This window comes from Corapipo altera, unplaced genomic scaffold (genome assembly GCF_003945725.1).
Source record: "Corapipo altera isolate COAL_440 unplaced genomic scaffold, ASM394572v1 254, whole genome shotgun sequence".
NCBI lineage: Eukaryota > Metazoa > Chordata > Aves > Passeriformes > Pipridae > Corapipo > Corapipo altera.
This window is the reverse complement of record NW_020885035.1, coordinates 507,157-531,224: the sequence shown is the minus strand read 5'-3', so window position 1 is coordinate 531,224 and position 24,068 is coordinate 507,157. Positions and strand designations below refer to the sequence as shown.

General features: G+C 40.6%; 1 protein-coding gene across 4 annotated transcripts; it reads right to left on the bottom strand.

Annotated features, from left to right (window-relative positions):
- Nucleotides 1–875: 875 nt before the first annotated feature.
- Nucleotides 876–21,671, bottom strand: LOC113959334 (solute carrier family 22 member 15-like). 4 transcript variants are annotated; one of them, XM_027668280.1, is made up of 12 exons: nt 21,577–21,671; nt 20,303–20,449; nt 16,986–17,118; nt 16,173–16,337; nt 14,453–14,582; nt 12,554–12,775; nt 11,711–11,851; nt 10,832–10,917; nt 7,453–7,561; nt 3,498–3,570; nt 2,837–3,000; nt 876–1,828 (listed from the first exon to the last, which is right to left on the bottom strand). In XM_027668280.1, exons 2-12 carry the CDS (start codon nt 20,426–20,428, stop codon nt 1,816–1,818), a joined length of 1,362 nt encoding a protein of 453 aa, XP_027524081.1. In that variant the 5' UTR covers nt 20,429–20,449; nt 21,577–21,671; the 3' UTR covers nt 876–1,815. The 4 variants fall into 4 exon arrangements, 2 of the variants coding, with proteins under 2 accessions (XP_027524081.1, XP_027524080.1); XR_003531774.1 differs by lacking the exons at nt 3,498–3,570; nt 21,577–21,671 and having other exon boundaries at nt 20,303–21,122; XR_003531773.1 differs by lacking the exons at nt 876–1,828; nt 2,837–3,000; nt 3,498–3,570; nt 21,577–21,671 and adding exons at nt 4,750–5,311; nt 5,375–5,533 and having other exon boundaries at nt 20,303–21,124.
- Nucleotides 21,672–24,068: the final 2,397 nt, after the last annotated feature.

Here is a 24,068-nt window from a genome sequence, read left to right as displayed (position 1 = left end):
CTTGATGGTCATCAATCCAACGCATTCACAGAAGTCACCCCAGGCAAAGAATTCATTAATTCCAGGTCAAATAAAGTAGAAATAACCATGTTCAAAACGCAAATTATCTTTGTTTCCCATTTTTCACATAATGTTGAATAAAAGGAAGAGGAAAAACGCACTGATGCAGGAGGGAGAAATACACTCCCGTCACATGGTGGTACTTTTACAATCCTCCCTTTCCAAAGCTGAGTCTCTGCTTTCGGAATACAACTTGATATCATTCTGTTTCTTATTAAATTTTATTTCCTGTAATAAAAAAATTGAAGTCAACGGTAACAAAACTTGGTTTTTATCATATCTCTGCTGACCTAATTATCCTTTGAAGAGGTACAATCAATCACTATGGTTATAAATGTTAATGCAAGGGAAGGTGTTAATATTAGTCAGGGGAAAAAAAAATCACAAACTCCATTCTAATCCTCATGAAAGCAAATTAATAAATAAATGATCAGAAGATTAAAGTTTGGAGCACATTCCATAGACTGTTTGTCATCAAGCTTCATCCCCGAAGGTTAAGGAAATGCACCCATATGTCAACATTATCTAAACACTGTTCTGATCACCAACTGATCTTCACCTCTTGTGGTCTTGATCAGGCTCCTGGAAAAGCACACATGGGCACAGCACAGATTTTGGTGTGTGTAAAAATGCACACACACTTCCAGAGGTGCTCAAACTATTCTTTAACTATGGAACTTCTCAAAATACAGTGGCCCAGTAGTAACCTTTTGCTATCAACACATTAGATAAAGGGACAAAATCAAAACAATACAAGTATTCTTCAAAAAACCTGGGTAAACATCCTGGAAAAAGCAGCACTCATAATACAGATGTTAAAATAATTGTCTTTTTAATAACAAAGTTGTGTTTGCCATAAAAAAAACCTGTAACAGTTGTGATGCATCTATTCCAATGTAAATATATTAACTGTTAACCAAACACCGTTCCCTTGCAAGAAGAATTTCCAACTGATAGGTGAAATATATGGGATTATATATTACTACATATATTATACAATATATAACTCATGCTCAATAATTTCTCATTCCACATGTACAGCTAGAACTTAATAACCTTTGTCTAAAAGGTTACTCATCCTCTCCTTTAAATGCACCTCTTCAAGTCCTGACAATTTTTCCAATATAATATTATTTTTCATTTAAGTCATCTTGTCCAACAAAAACTTGCTGTATCCCACAACAGAATCCATTTCTTCTCCTTTCAGATCTCCTGCTCAGGTTTCTTAGGCCAACAACCCACACAGATCTTTGGTCTCTTCACACTGTGAGGTATACACTGTAGTCTAGAGGCAAAAAACCTGTAGAGAAAATTAGCATATACAGGATGCTGCTCTTTTTCACATTTCCAGCTTGACAGAATATAAGGTCATCTAAATTTTAAATTATACATCACTTCAATTACAACATCATAGCTTCATCTGAAGCTGGCAATTACGTCTTGTAAAGTAAATTAATACTTCACTTCAAGAAGCTGTAGAGAAGTCCAAACCTCTGAAGTGGGCTTTTGTTAAGTCATTAAATTAATGCACAGATTTGTCAGCTCTTTTCTCACAAGCTTTGATCAACTCCTTCCATCTTCTCAGTGTGCCTCCACACAGAGCTGTTTAACATGCTACAAACAGCATTATACATGAGTCCTGGAATGTTTCCTGTCAGACACAGGGAGCAGCACTTTGCCCTTCAGCTGTTATAGCAACTTCTCAATGGAGGCTTCATTTTCCACCAGACAGGCCTCAAACTCAAGTGTTTTCTTCTAACTGCTTTGCCTGTCAGACAGAAGATAAATAATTACTGAAAAATGTTTTACATACCTTCTTTGCCTTGTCCTATTTCACAGCCTAATATTAAAGGTGAAAGCCAGAATTCATTGATTTTTTTAAACATTAGAAGTGAAGTGGTATTTGAAAAGCTCAGAAGCTGTTGGGTTTTTTTTTTCCAGTTCAACTGAATGCAGTATTACTCCTGTATTAGGTATAGAAAGAGAGCAGAATAGTGTGTGTAGTATAATTAAACTGATTAAGTACAATAATTACCAGATAATTAACAAGATAGCATAGAAAGGAAAAACATGAGAAAACCACATATTCTTTTAATCCTACACGAAGCCTGCTTAATTTTAAGATACCAATTCCTTTCTTACAGAAATCCCCCCCCATCCCTCCCTTTTAAGACTAATTCTTTTGGGAAACCATTCCCAAACTGAGGGGATATACATTACATTTTCTATTCTATTACTTGTTGAATCAAAAAAAAATTTCATTTCCCACTTCAGAAGTTTCATTTAGTGCATATCAACAACAGGAAAACACTTAAAATGGCTTTAACCCAGGAGACTAATGAAGGATAAAACACTTCCTCAGATATATATTAATAGTAGATTATGTTCCACTATAAACATGACAAAAAGGCACAATCCAATATATAAAAAATACGCTTAGTTGTTTTCCTGTAAAAGCACAGGAATGTTACTGAAAGTATTGTGGCTGATTATTTCAGACTGTCTTTATAAAATCTGTTTTCCTTTAAAAGAAACAAAATCATATTCATTTATACATAATGTAAGACCTACAGATGAATGTTGTGGAGCCTTTTCATCCTTAAGAGCCAAGGAATAAATTTAATCTCTACTGAATGCTGGAGAAGGATGGTTCTAAAGGCTTCATGCACATGTTTGTTAATGCACAGTCTGACCAAGACGTAGGTCAGCCATAGTTCATATAAGATAGAGGGGAAAATAATGCAAAGGTATCATGAAAAAAAAAATATTTAATTACTCTGCCTCTTCATTTTTAAGCACTTGGTATCTGGGGCTCTGGAGGTCGTCGATGCTCTCAGCAATTGGCTTATTTAGTGTTTCTGGCAAAAGGAGAGTCAGGAATCCTGCAGACAGTCCAGTGATTCCAAACACCACAAATGGTACAGAAGGACTGAGAGACTTCTGAAATTAAAAACCCAGAGTAAAAACCCAGCATTCTTGCCTGCTCTCAAAAAACAAAAACCACAGTCAAAACCAAAAGACTACAACTTGTCACTCCAGCAGTTTGTGCAATTATCCATATTCTGGTAGAGGAAAGAAACCCAATAAATGCCATTTCACAGAAACAGCTTCATATGAAAGCTTTGTTTACATGTCTAAGAAAACTCAGATACTGAGTGAGCCTTAGCAGTACCAAAGGCATTACATGGCAACCATTTCACTCAGAGATGAAATAGTGACAACATAAGACATTAGACTATTTCCAAAAATGACAAAATACTAGGTATTTTTAAGCATTGTTCACTCATTCTTGAAATCGAGTGAACACTATTTAATTTTTCATAAAATCAATTTTTTTTTCCAAGGAATAGGGGTGGACATGATACCAAAAACAGTGAAGTGCTTTTAAGAGAATTTAATAAATCTGAGTTACATAAAAAAGTTGAAAATAATCTTACCAGAGATGGCACAAATGGAGCCAAAATGCCCCCAAATCTGCAAGACATGGAGCAGACACCCAAGCCAGCATTTCTGTTTTGAACAAAGGATGCAAAGTTTGTACTTTCAGAATACACAACTGAATCATGCATGAACATGTGGTGGCAGTGTCCGAGCCAACTTACATATATATATATAAAGTTATCTGTAATCTTGAATTTAAATAAAGTTTTTGAAGACCTCCAGTGGTTACTCCAAAGACTTTCCTCAACGGGGTGCAGGTAAGGTAAAATCACACGCTTTCAAACGCTCCCAAAACCACCCTGTTGTGCAATCAATCCTTCAATCAACCAACAAAGAGAGAGGCTTTCCAACCTGCACCCTAAGGCAATTTAATTGGGTATCCCTGAATGGAGAATGATTTCAAAATGTGGCAGGATCTTCAGAGAGAAGATGCTGAATATTATCTCCAGCTTGAGCTGCAGCAGCCTCTCCTCTGCCACCTCAGGGTCCACAGAGGAAAAGTCAGTGTTTACCTCCAAACAGAAAATAACTCTCTGCCAGTGAGAAGCTTGAAAACATCTGGCCAGATGTGTCACTACAGGAGCTGCTGAATTCTGTACTCCCTTCGATTTTCAGACAAGTTTAAAATAATCTCATCCAGACTGTGATAATCATGGCTTAGAACAACAAGATCCTCTTCAAAGGAAAGTTAAAAAGTCCTCAGAGTCTTTAATGTCCTGACAAATTGCAAAAACTCTTCCATCTCTGTATCATTCCTAAATACAGGATTTAACAGCCCTTCAGAGATGGGTGTCGGCACCAATCACCAGCGAGATGGTAACAACAAGGTCATGGTGGCTGCTCTCTCTGCATCGCTTGGTTCCTTTCTCTCATTCATCCTCATCCTCAGTCTCGCTGCTGAGCTGAGCTGTTCCTGCTCATCTTTTTTCCCCCTCCTGCTCACCCTTTTCCTCCTCCAAAGACAGGAAGACAGTGACAGGATTAAGGACTACGAGGAGAGTGGTGACACGGGTCACTGGTATCCCAATATCACCCACCTGCATGCCCCTTCCTAATGGCCCTTTGCCAGGTGAAGGGAAACAGGTGGAAGGAGCTGATGAGAGGCCAGTGACTTTGGAGTAAAATAAACAGAAAAGGCAACCTTTTCTCTCATCAAGTCCTCTTGGGAAAAGGAAAATAGCAACCCACGTTTCCTCACAGTTAGGCCACATCAACCCAAACCCCACAAGACAAGGCCAAGCACCTCCCATGCCAACAAAATCCCTGCATGATGGGACACACCAGTCTGTGTGTGAACCATTCCTTTGGAAGCATCCTTCCCACAGATTCCAAGCCTGTCCATGCCCAGAGGTTTGCTGGCTTCTTAACTTTCTGCTGAGAGGGAATATGTTAAAATGTGATCCTAAATGCAAATCATATCGTTGCCATTCCAATGCAAAATGAAAGCAGTTATTAGAAGACCCAAGGATAGTTTCCCCACTGTGAAAATAATCAAATAGCTTAATAATTACTGAAAATAAGCAAAAAAAGCTGTCCTAGGCAGTGCAATGGCTTCACTCTGATTTCACCCAAGACACACAAGGATGTCATCATTTTGCAACTACTTTCTCATGAAAAAACCCCCATGAATTTTTACATCTATATCACTGGAGCTATGATTACAATTTGTTCCCAAAGATAACCTTCCTCTTTGTCCAAAATGCAACAGCAGTGAAATTTTCTATTTTTAACTTTTTTTCATTCCCCAGCAGGTATTTTAATGACACATCAAAAAGGAAAAAAAAAGCCCCAAGCCCAAAGACTCCCCAGCCTGCAGGTATTTTAATGACACATGAAAAAGGAAAAAAAGCCCCAAGCCCAAAGACTCCCCAGCCTGCAGCACTGCCCTGTTTATACCATGAGGTGTATTTGTCACCGCTGCATGTACCAGTTAACTTAAAACAGAGGCCTAACAGTCCTCATACTTAAAATAGTAAGTTTAAATACAGAGCAGTAATACTGAAGACATTTAATTTTTCTGCAAAACATCCACCTGAAAAAAAAAAAAAAAGGCAAAAAAATAGTTATTCCACCTCCTCTGCCTTTGAATGTACATGTCCCAGGACTGATCCAGGAGCACTACAAAGCTTTGCAGAGACCACCAGGTGGTGCTGATGTTTTGCTTTATTAACACTCACCCGTCACACCACTTCTCTTGCAGAAACTATAATATTTGCAATTAAAAGGACCGGAGACTTATCAAATGTTTTTAAATGTATAAATTGTCACATGTCAGGAATGTTCATATGGTTTAATGTATCAGTTTCTCACATTACTAAACTGGTCTAATAAAGTTACTACTTTTTTAACTGTCTTTCTCCTTACATTTTCTCCACTGGTGGTCTGTGAATTTGCCATACAAAGTACTTTTTTTTGCCAGAATATTAGTGCAGATTCTCAAATGAAGCAGCACTTTACTTGATTTTTTTTTTAATATTCCTCATGAAAATTACTTAGTTTCATACACACAGAGATGCTGCTGTAATTCCTGCTAGGCATGAGCTGTCACACACTTGGCACCAGACATCAACAGGACTTAAGGAGACAGTGTAGCATGAAAACACAGCAAAACAAGCAGAAGCTGATAAATTTTCAGATTTAATTTTCTTGATTCTTAACTCCTGAAAAGTAGAGGGGACAGGGGAACAAACAAACAAAAATCAAACGTGCTCAAAAAAAACCCCAAAAAAACCCAGAAAACAAGGAGGGTCTGAAGTTTGGACGGGGAGAATGCAAACAATCCCCCACATCCAACTGCAGTCAGTGTGCCTGGAACTTGCATAGTCAACCTGAACCTATGCCAAGAACCACAAGCTCAGTATCTACAAACAGTCACTCCACTTCCATCCTCATCAGTGGTACTGCTGAAGCTGCATCCACAGTCCAGCTTTTATGGCTCCCTAACATGGTAATTTATGAACCTTGATAGAAAAAAAAAAAAAAGCCAATCCAAGGAGTCCCCCAACTTTTCTGTTTGTTTGTTTTTTTTCATTTCCCCCCAAAGCCCTGGATTCAAGTGATTTGTGTCACCATCCTAACTAACTACAGCCACATCTACCAGCTGGGACACCTTCCTACTCCACATCACCTTTCAACTTGCCTGCTCTCTCTAAACTGGGCTCAGTTTTTTTGAATACATTTGCAGTTGCTATTCTTAATCAGCTTGTGCAATGTGGCTCAAAGTCTGAACACGTACTTAGAGCACATCCAGAAAATCACATGGGACCAACATGAGGGTGAGAAGAACAAGACTGTGCATTATGTTTGCCTATCTCAGATTTATCTTGGGACAACAGGAGAGTAACTTCACAGAGAGTTGGTAAGAACTATGAAAAATAAATTAAGGTTTTTAGCTCTACACCATTAATTAAATGGTGTAGAGCAAATGACTGTCATATAGATACTATTAAAATGGGCTGCATTATAAATATTTAATTAAATAACAAAGATATAGAAAAGCACTTGCTCTCCAGCAGGCAAACAAAGTTATATGGAAGATATAAGCACACAAAAGGACTGTAAGTAGTCCTTACTGCACAATCTGCATTTATTATTACGGTAGCACACACTTTGATCACATCATTGTGTTTGGGTTTTCTCCCTGTAATTGTACTCCCAAAAATCAATAGTAGAAATGACAAACAAGCACTGCAGCACAAGAAGCTGGTTTTCATGGTTTTGCTCTGGATTCAGACCAAGAGCAAATTTCCCCAAACAGCCTGGAAAAGTGCATTGGTGCAAAATGTGTGACTACTTGGAGATGCCCTTTCCAGCCCTGGCGAGCTGCCTTACTTACAGAAAGAACTCATACAGTTATTTCAGGTAAAAATAATTACAGATAAATGCTAAAGCACACCAGCAATCCTGAGCATGGAAAACAATTTCATTTACCCAGAAGCTCTGCTAAATTACCTCAGCACTGTTGGGTACAGCTCAGACGTATAAATATACAGGATGTTGAAAGCAGCACTGACCATCATTTTTCCACACAGAGCTAACAAAGTGGGACCCAGGAGGAGACCTTTCAGGAAAGAGAAAACAGGATGTAAGCATGAACAGTCTCTTTTCTTATTCTTTCTTTACACAAATTTCTAGTCCTCATTTGGAGACTGTCACAAAAAGCAGTGTTTAACCCATACATTTTTCAACTACGAGCACAAAAGCAGTATTCTCAGCTCTTCCCAAACAAGCTAGTTTCTTAAGCTAGCTTAAGAAAATTGTATTTAGGACAAAGGAAATCAGATCCTTTTTGTTTGTTTGTTTGGAAACTGTCAAACTATCACATGTCTAAAGGAAGGGCTACTGCTTCCAGCTCTGCAGTCAGAACATCTTCCCAGGTAACTGCATCCTTTGACAAGCACAGACAACATACCCTTCTTGACTAATTTATTAGATTAAAACCATGAAAATTCATTCACCTCAACAGTTTATTTGCTCCCCAAGGACACCCTGTTGGGACTTAAAATTGTGACAGCTCTGTAATTGGAAAGAACGAATGCTAATGCATTTACTAAGTTTACTAAGAGACAGAGTTTGGTTGGCCAAACTGAAGTGTGCATCTTTTAGAGTCCAAAAGAAACTTGGCTTCCATTAACGTGATTTTGGTTATGGTTATGTTTGCACCATATGTTTTAATAAAAAGAGAATTTAATACTTTTTTAGATGAAAAAAGAACACATATTCTAATTAGCTGTATTTCAGATTCCCTTCCTTAGCACTGAGTTCAGCGTTTTTGATTTGGATCAAATGATGTTCATTAAGTCATGGGAAACTCTGATTGCTTCTCAATTGCTTTTCTTTTAGTTTTGCCCATCAGTACTTTCAGTATAATTCATCTGATCCGGTCAGATCCTGTTTCAACTGATGAAGAAATTCATCTGTATGTAAACTGAAATCCAGAAACTTGATTTAATTTCTTTGAGCGTGATGCATTTTTGCACTTATTTCTGTAATTCATGCAAAACAGACGCAACATTTTCACCCAAGTTCTCCTTTTACATGGGAAGAACTGGAATGTTACACACAGTTGCCAGACGGAAAGGCGTGAAACTGGCCCTCCCAGTGCTATTACGTAGATTCACCCTCTGTCAGTCACCCTCATGAGTACAAGTTCATTTGAGCAGGACTTTTGAGACTGAAGGAGTCTATAAACTTACTTCAGACAAAGTACCCACAATGAAAGGGTCGTTCTCAGCACAGAATACTCAACATTAACTAGAGCTGAGGTAAAATCCATTTAAAGAACTGCAAATTCTCTTTCCTGCTGCAGTGGAAAGCATATCAAGGAAAGCCACAAAAAAGTATTATGCCCTGAGCACAAACAGATAAATCTCAGTGAAAGCTAAAATCCAGTTACCCCTAGACTGGGAGTCTCCTTTGCTTGCTGCAGTATAAAACAGACACAAAATGCAGATGGTCTTTCTGCTCTACAGCAGCTTTTGAAAGAAAATAGTATTACAGCTCCATTGCCCCTCTACTGCCACTCTCCCTCACCATCTTCCAGTCTGATACACAAACTAATTGATGAATTTTAAGTGATAAGGAAAGAGGGAGCTGAGGGTTATATCAGTCTTTACTTAACCACTGGCAGAATTTTAGTCTCCAATTCAGTACACATCTTTAATATCAGAAATGCTCTTGGCTTATTCCACAGGGGAAATCACTCGGATCAGATTCTCATTCACAAGTAAGCAGAGTTATTTAGAAATCAAGCAAAGGTTACAGGCACGAGAGGTAGGTGCCCAACATCTCATTAAAATCTTAAATCCCTTGTAAGAAAATCAAGGATCTTATCAATCACTCGGAAGAACAGAGATTTAGACAAATGTAATAGTAATGGGAGGGTCAGACTGGAACTGCAGCAGTCCTTGTTTCATCCAAAGTGACTCATCTTGATCATGCTTGGAACCAAATTTCTTTCTTCTGAACTGACACAGATCACTCTGGGCCAAGAGCCAGCTTTACTCTCACCACAGTGCCAAGTCAGATGTTTTAATGGGATTAAAGACAAATCAACCGGAAAAGGCAGAAGACTTCCTGTAAATAAGGAACTCTTCAGGAATTATTACCCTATCCTAATTAGCCCCTACTGCTTTTCTATCATTTGTTTTAAAATTCACAAAGAGAGGCACAAAGAGCAAACTTGTTGGAATAAAGGAAGACACTGCCTCAATAAAAGGAGCAACAAAACATCTGAGGACTTGAATTAATGCAAGCTGGCATATTAGATTATGGGACATTTTCTCTCTGTCTGCTTTTCTTCCTGAGCCTTTTCTCAGATCAATTAGAACTGGATGCCACACAGCATTTATATCTGTTAAGGATAAACATAGCCTTTGGAAGACTACCTTGGGATCACATGGATGATGCTCTCAGTCAGAACACTGTTAAGGCTGAAGCATTTCTACTGATGGGATGTTAAGAAAAACACAAGCAGAGAGCAGCCACTTCTACTTGTTAGTGTCACACAGACCTAAGTTTTCAGTAGCTAAAATAAATACTAGCATAGAAAAAAAATGTACTTGAATTGGAAATAAAATTGAAAAGACAAAACCGAACATTTTGTGAATGTCACTGACAACGTCAAGAGAAAAACACATCTTTTGAGAAGAGAAATACATGTGATGATGCTCCACTGTTACCAGGAGCTATCCTCACAACTGCATAACACAGTAATACCCAGCTGAGTCTGACAAAGGCAGCAAGCTTCCTGCCATCCCTATGGCTTCCATACTGCAATTCTGACTTCCATTTCTAATTCTCAAGTACAAAATTATTTTTTTTAAGCTTTTAGTGGCTTGGGTGTTTTTTAATTGATGAATTGAACTTCTAATTCCAGAAAATGTCAGGTTTTTTATTTCTGTAAATATCACATGCCACCAAAACCACTGTAAAATTAAGCTTGGCACCTCACACTGTCAAGATCCAAACCAAGATTACACTGCACAGTGGTCTGGCTATGAAATCCAGCACTTTAAGGTGAACTGCTTAACAGTGATCAATGAATGCAGGGTCTGTATCTGAGAGAGAACGGGACAGCTTGGGCTGGTCTTTAGAGAGCCAAGGGCTTACAGCCAGCCCAACTTAGTCAACTAACACCGTCAAATTATGCCGGCAAGGAGTTAAAAGGAATATGGACAAGACCCCGTCTCCCTGACCAGCCCCAAAAAGAGAAGAGAGGGATGTAAATGGATAGGGCACTGGGCCCTCATACACTCGGTCACAAAGTGTCCATCAAGCTATTCTGTCAGCTTTTATCCCAACTTCTGCTTTGCCAGCAGCACACACTTACCAGCATTTGTTGGTAAAAACATGGTAAACACACAGGCAAGTCCTGCAAATGTCAGAAAACACGTCATAGTTTTACGTCTTCCAGACCTGGAAGGAAAAGAGCGCCCGGGTAAAGAGGGAAACAAGGCTCTCCAGTGTTTTTCAGTTTGTCTGCAAATTACCAAAGTACTGAAGTACACAGCAGCACAAGTAACAGCTCTAAATCTATTGTACCTTGGTCAGTGCTTCACATCTTCTGGCTTTTTGCCACTGACCTCAGTGAGACCAAAGTATCGTTACAAAGACACTGAACGTGCAGGTTGCATGAAACCCTGAGGAGCCCTGGGTTGTCAGAAATTTTTGAGCTTCAGAAAAAAGCACCCACACAAAGGATGGCCTCCAAGGACACTGAAAAGTATGAAAATACACAGACATGGATTACCCGTGCCTTCCTGAAAATTGAACAGCTCTCACTTCAAAGTTCTCTTAGAAAAGATTAGGTAAAAATGAACAATGCTAAAAACTGCTTTCAACTGCAGTTGGTAGGCACTACAAAACCATGTTATTCTGAATAAAATATGTAAGAGAGATATATAACCTATAGATACTTAAATAACTAGGCTACTCACTTCTTTCCATAAACACCAAAATTTTTTAATAACATTAATCATTGAAGAGCTTATCTCCGGAGTAATGTAAGATCTGAACAAAACTAAAAAAGCGAAGATGTAGAAAACCAGTCTCATTTCTGTATCAAGTGCAGAAATCCCTACAGCAGAGTAAATCCCCAAAGAATCAACACTGTTTAGAAAAAGTGAAGTATCTCACTGAGAAAAATGTTAGTATTTTTCTAGGGTATCTACAAATACATGCAGAGAACTAGGAAATAAGTTTTTCTTACCAGGATTTCTCAATGAAAAACATGCAGAGAGGAAATGCTGGAACTTCTGCAAGACCAGAAAGAGCCACATTTAAATACAAATTTCCTCTTAATTCACCAGCATTTAAAGTTAGTCCATAGTACACAAAGCTGCAGACATACCTAAAAATAACCAGAAAAGTTATATTATTAACAGAACTGGTCTTTAGGACTAAGAAAGCATTTCAAAGATAAATTATGCCAAGTTATGGATTAGCTATATTGAGGTACATGGTAGGAAGAGAACTCTTAGATCCTCCTGGAAGGGAAATAAGGCAATGAGAAAAGCTCCTATTTAATTACAGTAACTTGGTACAGTTGTATCACTTTTCAAGACAGCACCTAATATAAATCTATGCAACCTGTATTTTATCTTGCTCACAATTTTCCTGCATTGAACCTGTAAAATGTAATTTCAGGCTCTTAACTCTTCTTCTTAATCCAGATCTCTGTGGCTGCCTAATCTGTGCAGCCCTTTTCTTCCCAAGACTGGTTCAAACACACAACCTCTCAGTAATTTCTGCTTCAGCTTCTCACTTCACTCTATGTAAATATTATGTTCTCACCAGATTATTTCTTAGTAGGTTTTGAAGCAGTTTCTAAGTAACATACTGAAAATAAAACACAACAGCAACAATAACGGAACAGCAACCTTGCAACACGTCACTTCACAGGATTATTGTCTACCATCAACCGACACATTTATGACACACTGATGTTCTGTACTTTTTAAAGATACTACTTTTTAGAGAAAAGGATGAAAATGTTCATTACTTCCTCATGTCTGATTCACCCCCAACACCTCAGCACCTTGCTGTCACCCACCAGATGTACATCAGAAGGATGGTTCGCCACCGAAGGACCGGCTGTTTCACCAAGTTCAGGATTCCAGGTGCTGACTCATCCTTCCTCAGAGTTCCTGCACTTGGTTTCAATTTTAGATTTAATTTTTCTTTTCCATTACAAAGGGCAATATATTGCAACACGTCTTCAGCTTCTGCTGTTTTCCCTTGGGAGTACAGCCACCGTGGAGATTCCGGGAGCATGCTAACAGGAGGGAACAGAAGAGCAACAATGACAAGTTCATTCACTGCTCTAAAGTCAATCTTACCATTTTGCCAATCGATACTTGGATAAAAATACCAATACAAAATTCAGAGGAACACATTATAGTTGCACTGTTCTGCACATTCAGTTCCAGGCAGCCTGGTGATAATACAGTTAAACCTTACAGATGGATCCCTGGGAGATGCCTGACAATGCACTCAGTCATGTTAGAAAAGTTTTTATCTCATTCTTGACTTTTGCTGAACTGACTTCTTAGGCAATGCCACAATAGCATGGCCAAGGAAGCATCTCAAACCTCTACTATTTGAACATTCTGAACAAAACCTGGTTTTATTTCAAGCTTCTCCACTACAGGAAGGGCTCCGAGTTGGAGCAGAGAGAAGGAAAGAAACCTTACTGGGGAATTAATTGTCAGGCTCCAGTACCAGCTCATCACTGATCATATAAGATTTAAATCTCTTATTCCCACGTATAATCAGAATATCCTGGCTTTCCACAACTTCGGTTCATTATTCCAGCTTTTCTTTTTCCTCTGTGGCAGCTTTTATATGAGCCATAAAATAAGGAATGGAATATTTTTAACTGAACATTTATTTTCTCCGGTACTCTTAACAGATATATACATACTACAACCAAACTAAACTTTCATTACTTCAGAGGATCCCACCATTTTTAGTTTTTGGGGAAGTAATTCTACTCCATCAGAAACAGAACACTATAGAGGAAAACACATCATGCAGAACTTCCTTTTGCTGCCTGCAGAGTTTGTTTTCCTTGACTACAGGAAGTGAGGTGGGTTTTTTTACTGTATTCTTTAACAGAACTTAATTCAAGAGCAGATCTATCTAAAAAATAATGGAAATCAGAAGAGCTTTTTCCCATCTGTGCCATATGCTAGACATTCCTTGTATTAATGTGCAGGCAACCTACTACACTATTCTTTTATTTCTTCTACAGCTTTAACTAGTGACCAGGAGCATACAAGGTGCATTACTTGATACATTAAAAGAACATTTTCTAAGAACACAGCCCAGACAAAGCTAGCACCTCATTCCTTAAATACTGATGCATTTTATAATAATTTTTTGATAATGTCAGTGTGGGAATTCTAAATAGGAGCACCCAAGCACAGCAGCGCCAGGAATAGACACAAGGAACCTCAAAAGCAAGCAGATACACTAAAAAGGCAATTCCTAGTGCTCTCACTTAGTTCCCTTTGCATGCTGAGTCTCATGGAGAGGAACTCTACAATCCCTTCCCAAGCTCTGAAGCCCTGCCTTGGCAGAAGGTAGCGTTCCTGCCCCTGGGAGATGCTCCAGCTCACAGCCTCTGGTCGGCCTTCTCTTCCCTTCCCAAGCAGATCTGTAACTGAGTTTCCTTGGACAGCTGGCACACAGCTGCTCTCTGCAGCGCTGGCCACCACAGCTGTAACAACATGCAGAAACACAAGCCTGTCTGCTGGGTAACCCCAACTTTCTGCTTCACTTCACACCCCTTCTTCCTGCACAACACAGTTTTAACTCCTGCTTGGCTCACAGAACCCTACAGAAAAGTGTCACCCTCCTTTACACTCCTCTCAAATGGTGACAAGAAGAAGGAACTGTTCATTACTGCATATTTTTTTTCTTATCATGAGAACGCACATGAACCACTTACAAAGAGAGGAGGAGGAAGAAAACTCCTGGAGTGTTCGACACCAAGGCGAGGTAGCGCCACTCTCTGATACAGTAACCCAGCAAAGCAAAAACAGCAATGCCAACTGCAAATGTCACATTAGTTAGTGAACCTGAAAAAAACAAGAGCAAGCCAATCACCACAGAAAACCATTGGCAAAAGGGAAAAAAAATTCTTAAAGCAGAAGCCTGAAATTCCTAAATAAAACAGCAATTTTATGAGCTATCTTTACAGCACTTGTGAACCAGCTGGCTTAAGTGTAACATGGAATCCCAATGAAGAACAGCTTTGTGTAGTGTATGGGAGAGTTGGGTGGTTTTTTTCCCCTTTAAAAAATAAAAGAGTAGGACATAGGAGAGAGCAAGACATGAACAGGAACTTAGAGACTAAAGAGAACACCTGAGGACAGGAGGGGAAGCATTGGGAGCAAGTGATTTATTTAGGTCTGTTAGGGAAATCTGGAATAGAAGCAGCAGGCTGGAGCAGAAATTGGAAGTTACAGAAGTACAAGGACTGAGCTCAGTACAAAACCAGCTGCCAATCCTGGGGTTTATTACAGCAGATTTCTGATGAACAAACATAAAGAAAAGTGTTTAAAATACAGGGTCAACTGGAACTCCAAAAGCCTAGCAACAAACCTTCTGCAGCCAAACACAGGAGATCCTGTGGCTCCCAGACACTCGGAACTGTGTCCCACAAAGCCCAGCTCACACCAACATCCTGACAGCTGCTCTGACACAGCTGAGCTGCATCCAGCATCTCCCTCTCCCTCAGCCCCTCCTTCTCAACGCTGAGCACAACTGGAATAGAGCACCTAGGGCAACAAGCAGCAGGAAATGGCCCAGCTTGTCCATCCATCGGGAGGCTGGCCCTGCAGGGAGGAGGCTGGGAAGAGCAGAGGGAGACAACTGGGCAAGGGAGGAGGAAGGGCAGGAGAGAGAGAGAGAGAAAGCACAAGTCAGAAAAGTGAACTCAGAAGAGGAAAATTCAGTACTTAAAAAAAAAGGTGAAAGGTTATAACTAAACCACAACTGGGTCATACACCCCCAGGAGCTCAGAGAAAAAAGTAAGAAAAACAGCAGAACAAGGCAACTGAATAAATGAGGGAGAGAAATATGCTCATCACAGACACAGAAAGCCAGCATTTGGACTATGTTTTTCCCCATGTTGTGTCTGCCGGAAAGGCGTTACAGCCTGAGCTACTCCAGCTTTGAAACTGTCTGACATCCAAGAGTTAAACTTATTTTAAGTCTCAGCATTGGCATATGACAAAAGGACATTTAAAAATACTGGATGGTCAGCACATTCAGTAGTGGAAAAAACACTGTCCCGGCACCAGCTCATTTTGTGGTTCACAGAGACTTTTCCCAGAATACCTTCCCGAGGTACCACACAGGAGAAGTTGGCAGGATCTGCCAAAACATTTGTTTTCTTTTTTAATGTAATGCAGTGTACAAATTGAGAAATTTTAGGAATTAGTGTATCAATTCAAAAACCTCAGTTTTGCTACTTATCAAACAAACTCAATTCCATCTCCCTTATTCAGGCACCTTTCCCACAGAAATGAGAACTTGGATGAATCACATCACACTCATCTGATTTATACTACAACTGACTTGACTTTGTACAAACATAAAATGTAAGGCACTCATAGAACAATATGTGTCACAGTAACAATGATTAAATATATCCCAAATCTCACCTGTAAATGACCAAAATGATTTTCCTACATATTCTTGTGTTAGGACAAAAGACACAAGAGCCATTCCACCATTCACGATTCCAACAAAAAAACGCGAAACCGCAAATATGTCATAATTCGGAGCTAAGGCTGTGACATACCCAAAAATGACATCAAAAAAGAGACCTGTAGAGACAGAATAAAATGGAATTAGTACTTCTGCTACACAGCTTGAACTCCAAAACAGAGCAGGGACCACAGTCAGCGACTGACTATAATGAGTAGACTTTAGTGCTCATCTCCCATGTCTTGCATTTGGCTTTCTGAAATCACATAATATGAAAATTACAATCATTTTCAAGGCACACACTTGAGGCCTGCAATGTCAAAGGTGACATTTCCTTCACACAATGTTCTCATTAAACAAAAAGACCCTTTGGTTGCAAAAGGGTTTGGAAAACAGAACACCAGGAGAGGAGGAACCCACTCTAAAGATGTTTAGGGAAATCATTCTCACCCTCCAAAAATGGGCAAATTATTTTTCATTTGGAACAATATGGTTGGGCAATGTGTGGAATACTGCGCTCCAGTAGTGATAACCAGGGTAAACCAGGTTCTTTTTCATCTGCCATCGATATTCTGTGACCTCTGTGTTGCTCAGCACACTCATATTGGCAATTTCAGTGCTGCTCCACTCTGGGTGACAAGCTGACACAGATCACTGACATAGCAGGGGACCCACGATCAGCCTCTGAGCAGGGTGGGCCAGGGGCAGGGAAGAAAAGAGATGTTATTCATGTAGAATGCTTAAGAAAAATCTTTTAACACTCCTACCTGAGATATACACTGGTTTCCTGCCCAGTTTATCTGACAAAGGGCCAAATGTGATATTTCCAATGAGCAGTCCAGCAAAAAACAGGGATGATGCAAGGCTTACTTTGTAGGTTTCTCGGTCAATTAGGTACCACTGCCAAAAAAAAAAGAATATCCTTTTTAAAAGTATGAACACCAAGTTGCTGCTTTCCTCAAAAATAATGAAAAATCTATCAAAATTCTTCACTTGCCATTTCCCACTTGTTGTTTTATATCCCATTAAAGTTTTATTCAAAGCTTGTAGGTAAGCCCACAGTAGCCATGTTTTTGCCTCCCCAACAGACTCTAACATCTCTCCCTCAGGAAATTTCAATGTAATATATTAAAATCTTTCAACTTAGTAAGTGCAAATAGTTGCACCCCAATTCCCAAGCTTTGGTCAGGCAGCTTACCTTAGGTTATTAAAACAAGGAGAGTCTGAACTGTTAACAGTTTATCCAGCACTGAACCAACTCGGCTGTTTCAAAGCACAGGTATTAAAAATCCTTCCTTGGCAAGAATAATGCACATTCAGTGCTGCAGTACTCAGAGAGTTAATGTTGTGCAGCTGTGCTTCCTGAACTACCAGTGATCCCTGGTGCCCTTCCCCACCATACGCATGCTGAACCCTCGAAGGGATTACGGAAAAATGTCCTTGTTTCATAAAAATGCCAAGAACTACTTACAGACTACTCACTGGTGTTTTAGTATCTCATTGCACATGTGCATTTATAGCCAAGCCAAAGTTAGAAATGCTTCATGGGTTTCTTCACAAAGTGTACTTTCTACCTCATCCAAAAGCTAAACTGAGGCAGTGCGGTCAAAAATCATCAGAAGAGCAGAAAATGAGCTCAGAGTGGGTTGAAATCAGAATGAAACACTATTTCCTGCTGGGGCAAGGCAGACAGAGAGCTTGTGCAGCCCCTGTGCTACAGACAGGGAGAGTCAACACTCACAGAAACACTCTGCTGGACTTACAAACACTGCTGACCCCATCAGCTTGGGAAAGAATCAGAAAATCCTAAGTCATTTTCCAGGAAAGGAAAAAAACTAATTCAACGCAAAGCTTTACCCAGAGGACTATTTCATCATTATTTAAGTATTTCAAATAATTCCCAGTGTATTTACTGGAAAATTTATTTCCAAAAAAGCAGATGAGTGTCACACTGGATAAAGATGTAGCCCCAAAACTTATGGTTTCTTAACTTTCTGAGGAGACTTCAACAATTAAATACCCCTGGGCATAAACCCTCAGGAAAATTAAAGTATAAAAATATCCCTGCATGTGCTCTCCAAGGCACAGAGCACTCCTTCTCCACTCTAGCACTCCACACCACACAGATTTCAAACTCCCAGTTCTTGTCTGCAGAGTATTTCAGGCTGATACAAGAGACCACACAACTTTATGCTCCTGGATATGGTTGCAAAAATCCACTTCTCAAGAGTAAAGGACCATTTCTACACCAAATGTAGAAGTTCCTGAACTCACTGTCCAATCCTGAACTCACCTTCCTAAGCACCATCACTCGTTAAAGCAGGGGACTGAGTTGATGCCAGAGCAAGAAGCAATTCTAACAACTGTATTTTTCATAAACTAAGCCTAAGCTATTATTTATGAATTCTTAGTTATGCCAAAATTAATTACAACAATTAGTTCCTGAAGCAGAACTCAAGAGCTGCTCTGGAGGTTTTTTGAGAACAGTTCCCCTGGATAACCAGAACAGAACAGAGAATATTTAATCTCCACAAAGTTTAATCTCCAATTCCAAAATAAAGAAAATAAAATTTACAGAAGCAGCTTCCTTTCTCAGGGCAGAACCAGGAAAGATTGCTTTTGCAAACTGTTCCTTATGCTGCTCGGCGGATGCATGTTTGCATTTTAACAAGTCTGATGTAACGAGCTGTGAAGAATGTAACTTTTAAAAGAATGCATCCATCTATTTTATTTGCACAAAGAGAACTTGTTAAATACTTTTCAAAATGAACTACAGCTTGCCAACAAAAGCAATTTTGCTCTCACCAAAACAGACATCCTCTCAGTTCTTTATATCCACATGGCAGTGTGATTTACTCACTAGACCCTTAGCAGCAAAATGCTGGTCAGCATCTAATGATTCTATAAGAAGACTGTTAACAATACAGTTTTAAAAAATCTTAAAGTTACCAAAACACATGGGAACATAAATCTGTTTTGATGAATCTTGGGAATTACCACATATTTTGAAAATAGGGACACTGGCTCCTACATTTAGAAACACAGTCTTAGTTAAAATTTGTTGATTTCTGGTTATAAATTAAGCACTACCCCACATCAGCCATCCTGCTGAAAGTCTGGAACTGAAGGGTGATCTTGCTAATCAAAAAAATCTCTTTCTGACAGAGGATATGATCCAATATAGCATCATTCCTCCAATGTCTAGTCACTACATTTCTCCAAGGTAAACATCACACAATCACACTTGAGATAACAGGAAGGCAGTAAAATTTGGCACCAGCTACACCAAGTGCTAACCTGTCTTACAGGAGTTTACTGAGAACTGCTCCAAGAATTCCATCAGCAGAACTCCAGCAGTTCAGGCCACCACTCCAGCCACCCACACAGCCTGTTTTCTGGCACTGGCAGCATTGCTCAGGTCACTCGTGCCTGTCTGAGGGATTACAGCCCAGGGACCAGGGAAAAGCAAGCAGAGCCTCTTGCCTGGAATTCATAAGGCATAAGGATGAAGAATAAAACTTCTGTCCCCCTCAGCAAACTTCAGTCTGTTCCATCTCCCGCTCTCACCACACATTAAAATATCCAGACATGTGGTGCACAAGTTCCATTTTCATATTGGTTTCATCTTCTGTAAGGAACCAATGTAACTCATGGCCAAGCTTACATGCACAGCAGATTTTGCAGGCACGACAAACTGGACATCTCTCAGCACTCAACAGACATTAGGAGGAGCTCATCCTAAATTCCAGTTATAAACTGGAATTAAATGATCATTCTTCATTAATAATGACTTTCTAAAACAGCTGAAGGTAAAACTGAAAATAAGTAACATACAGAAAGTTCAACCTAAATTAATAAGTATTAGATTTACACTAGGAAAACTAAACTAATAATTCAGTCGCATACTTTCCGATTTAAAATTAATAACAAAGTCAAAGAGCCAAATGGTGGATTCCAAAGATTTTTAGTAGCATAAGCCAGACATTACACTAAGCCCTGCTTGGCTTTTCCACATGCCATGTCCTGCACCAGTGGCACAAATTCCAAGAAGAGAAGAACTGATGACACTGAAGGAAGTACTCGCCTCAGTGACGATGGATGTGAAGTTGCTGGCAAAACGGATGTGCTTGGCAAGCTCAGCTTTGCTCGCTGGAATTCCCTCCTGGTCTATGTGGTACCTGGGCACAGCTCCCACGAGCACAATAAGCATCGACTGGCAAGCCACATATACCTTAAAATACAACACAATCAATCACTGACCCTGAACAATCCCAAAGAGACCTGATGGAATATTGCAGGCTTTTCATTAAACTAACAATTAACAATTCCCCAAAGAAAACACAGTCAGTCTACTGTGTCTAAATCCCCAGATGTGACCACGAAGGCCGTTGGGAGCAGCAAGTACCACCCCAGAGAGGCTGGTGCACTTCCAATGGAAAATTCATCTTCACACCCTCCTTCCTGGTGTGGAGTTGTTCGTTTTGTTCTTGCAGATTTTAGCCAGACAAAGGAAAGGAAGATATTAAAAACTTCATTATAATTTCATAGGTGAGATTTAATACTTACATTTTTTTATACATAAAAGTTTTACTTGAATGAGTATATTTATTCATTGAGATGGGCTTCAAAACGTTTTGAACATCTTCCAGGCTTTGCACATAATTTTATTTTTTCTAACTTAAAATAACATTATCCCTAAGCATATCCACATATCAGTGATTTTTAGTATGCCACCACTAAGGGAAAAGTTTTGACTCCAGAATGGCTCCCTCCATTGGGCCACAAGTCTTCAGATGGTGCCTTCGGCTGGATGTTGTTTTAATGGGCCATCTAATCCTGTGCTTACCTTGGACACTCTTGCAGAAACAAGTTACAAAGAAAACCATCAATCAGCACAGTCTCCCTTCCTCCCAGTCGTGTTTAATTCTAATAGGAGGAAGCGAGAAAACTAACCGAGGGAAACAGATAAATATTTGCATGCTGGGGCATGGGTACTATTTAAAAACAGCACTCTGCATACCACTTTCAGAAGAGATTAAAATAGGAAAAAAGAAAGAGAAACAGAAAAAAAATGGTGTAGTTAGACTCCATTTCCCTCATCAGCAGAAGCATAAAAGGCGCTCTTTAAAAAGCGAGCAAGATAAAAAGATGAGCACAGGAATAAGGAAAACACATCATGAACTTTGACAAGTTAAGCACGCAAGGCAGCACTGAGGTAAGAGAGAGGTTTGACAGCCCCCTGCAGCCCGGGAGCGGGGCGAGGATGTCCCGGCAGCGGCACCGCCGTGCCCGCGATGCTGCCTGGGCTGTGCGAACAGAAACCAAAAGCAGCGCCCGGGGGTCCCGCCGCGCCCTCACCTGCAGCAGCACCAGCAGGGCCGTGAGGCGCCGCTGCCCGCGCCCGAACGGCCCTGCCGCCGCCAGCGCCTCCTCCACATCCAGCCCCAGCTCCAGCGCCAGCCCCGGCCCCGCCGCCATGGCCCGCCCGCTGCGGCGCCCAGCCGGGCTAAGCCGAGCCCAGCCGAGCCGAGCTCCGCCCCGGCCGTAAAGCCTCACCCGCTGCCGGCGCGGGGGCAGGACCGGCCCCGGCCCAGCGAGGACTGCCGGGGAGGGTTTGGAACGAGAGCGCTGCCACAGCCGCCGAGCGGGGCGGGCGGAGCGCGGGGCATCTGCGCCAGGCAGTGGGGAAAAAACCTCCCCACGCTGCAGGAAGAAAAGGCAGGAGGTGGGGCCAGGCAGGATGCTGCGAGATATGGCCACATCTCCTCTCCAGCAAACAGGCAATCACGGGGTGCTGCGGGAGGAGAGCAGAACAGCCCCGGCAGTTGTTCCAGAGCTGTCTGAAAACGGGAGCGGCTCTCCCTCTTTCATAGCCTGGATTTTAAGAGAAGCAGTGTTGTTCATCAGGATTTCATCTAGACTAGATAATTGCATGCTGCTACCAAAGGTAAATTTTGCTCAGTACTACCAAAGGTTAATTTTGCTCAGTAGCCTTTTCCCCGGGCTGCTGTCTCTGGTCATGTGGTAATTGGGCACCTACTGAACTAGGAGGCTTGCCCTGCCAATTCAATAAACAATGTGAACTACCACAAATGCTCTCTTCACCCTCTGGCTTTCATCTAGCTTGCAGGGTGACACCAAAAAGCTCCACACCCTATAGACAGCAGGAGAGCAGGAGAAACTCCTTTCAAGTTGGGAAGTCTAGTATTAAGAATAGAGACATTAACTATCATTAATTAAGGTGTTTGACAAAAGCACAGTGACCAGCCTTGTTTGGTGCAATTTCTTCAAGACTCTAACACACAGTTACATTTGCATTTTTCCTACCATTACGTTTGAAGGTGCAGCTTTTACTATTACACTTTGTACAGGGTTTTAGTTCTGCTTTGGGGTTTTAAGTCTTTCTCCTTGGCCTGATCAAGAAATGCTTTGAAGCAGTAAGTTAGTATGACCTCCCCTTAGTATTCTTATTCCAGGAAAACTAAAATTAGTAGAAAGATTGGCTGTCACAGCACACCTCCCCGAGGAAGCAGCAGGTGCCACGCAACAGAGTGAGTTTGTTGCCCAGGAACAGCTAAGTGAGGGTCAAAGTGCTGCTTACCTTGGAAGTGGACCAGCCTGGAAAAAAGGAAGTTTCTAAATAATTTCTAAGCTTCCTCATCCACGTAGTCACTGTACATTGGCAGACAGCAGTGAAGTCCTGCATTTTGAGGTCCTTGTAGTCTCTGCTCCAGCTGCTTTTGTGATTCCTGCCCTAATTCAGACAGAGCAATCTGTCACTGAACCTTGGCAAAGGTGGGCAGACATAAGACAGGCTCCTGTTCCGTTCCTGAATACAGCTACAGAAAGGACAACAGTAATTTTGGAACTCTACTGATTTTACAAGACCTATTAGGTTTCCCCTCATATTCCAACATCTGTTTTCTCATGTTAGTGTGGAGAACACACAATGCCCAAGGACTCAAAAAAAAGAGCCCCCAAAAACCTGTCCCCGTTGCTGCTGCATCTGCTTCACCTTTAACATTTCGGCCTAAGACATACATACCAGCAGTGTTTTAGAATCATCAGGTAATGATTCCCTGAGTGGGTCTCACCAGCATCGTGTTACACAGCAGGACAGGGTTTCAGCCCACATTCAGGAATGTTCCTGAATGTGGGCTGAACAAATAAAGGAGAAAAGGTCAGCATTGTTTTCTGACATCCACAATTTTTTGCCAGGGGGTTTGTACTGCATGAACTGCTCTAACATCAGGAACTGAATCACTGCAAGGTCCCTTACAGACAGATGAATTTTCATAATTATTTCATATTTATTTCCACTGTCTCTCAAATCTTTCTCCTCAATTAACATTATTAAGCAATTCTTTCCTTTGAGGCAGTAAGTCAGGAGCCATGCAAACAAGGTCCAGAGAACATGGTCACTGAGGTTTTGGACTGGGTTTTGGGAGGGCTGTTAACAGCTTATTTGAGCTGTTTGAGAAGGACACCTTCCTTCTCTGGGTCACCACAGGAACTCTGCCTAGGAAACACAAACTCAAATCAGTTTGCTGTCCAGCAGTTCCCCAGGAAGGTGTATCCTTTGAGACAGGAAACATCTCAATTTGAGTTTACTCTGAACCAAACATCTCACACAGGTAACATTGTACCATTTTCAAGTTGCCTTTCCCAGAGTAAGTTACATTGCAGTGTAAATTTGCTTCAGGTTCCATGGCAGATCCCCAAGGCAGGTCAGTCACCCTTCAAAGAGTTTTAAAAGCCTCTCCAAAGTTCAGATGGGTTGTTTTGGTGCTGGAACCATTATGATAAACAACAGAACACAGATCACATACTGACTGGTTTGTTAATCGTAA

Coding starts and splice junctions, on each gene's coding strand:
- LOC113959334 (XM_027668280.1), bottom strand. CDS start 20,428: ATGCTTATTGTGCTCGTGGGAGCTGTGCCCAGGTACCACATAGACCAG. Junction 16,338..16,985: donor GAAACCAGTGTATATCTCAG/GTAGGAGTGTTA, acceptor CTGTCTCTACAG/GTCTCTTTTTTGATGTCATT. Junction 14,583..16,172: donor ATCATTTTGGTCATTTACAG/GTGAGATTTGGG, acceptor TGTTTTTTTCAG/GTTCACTAACTAATGTGACA.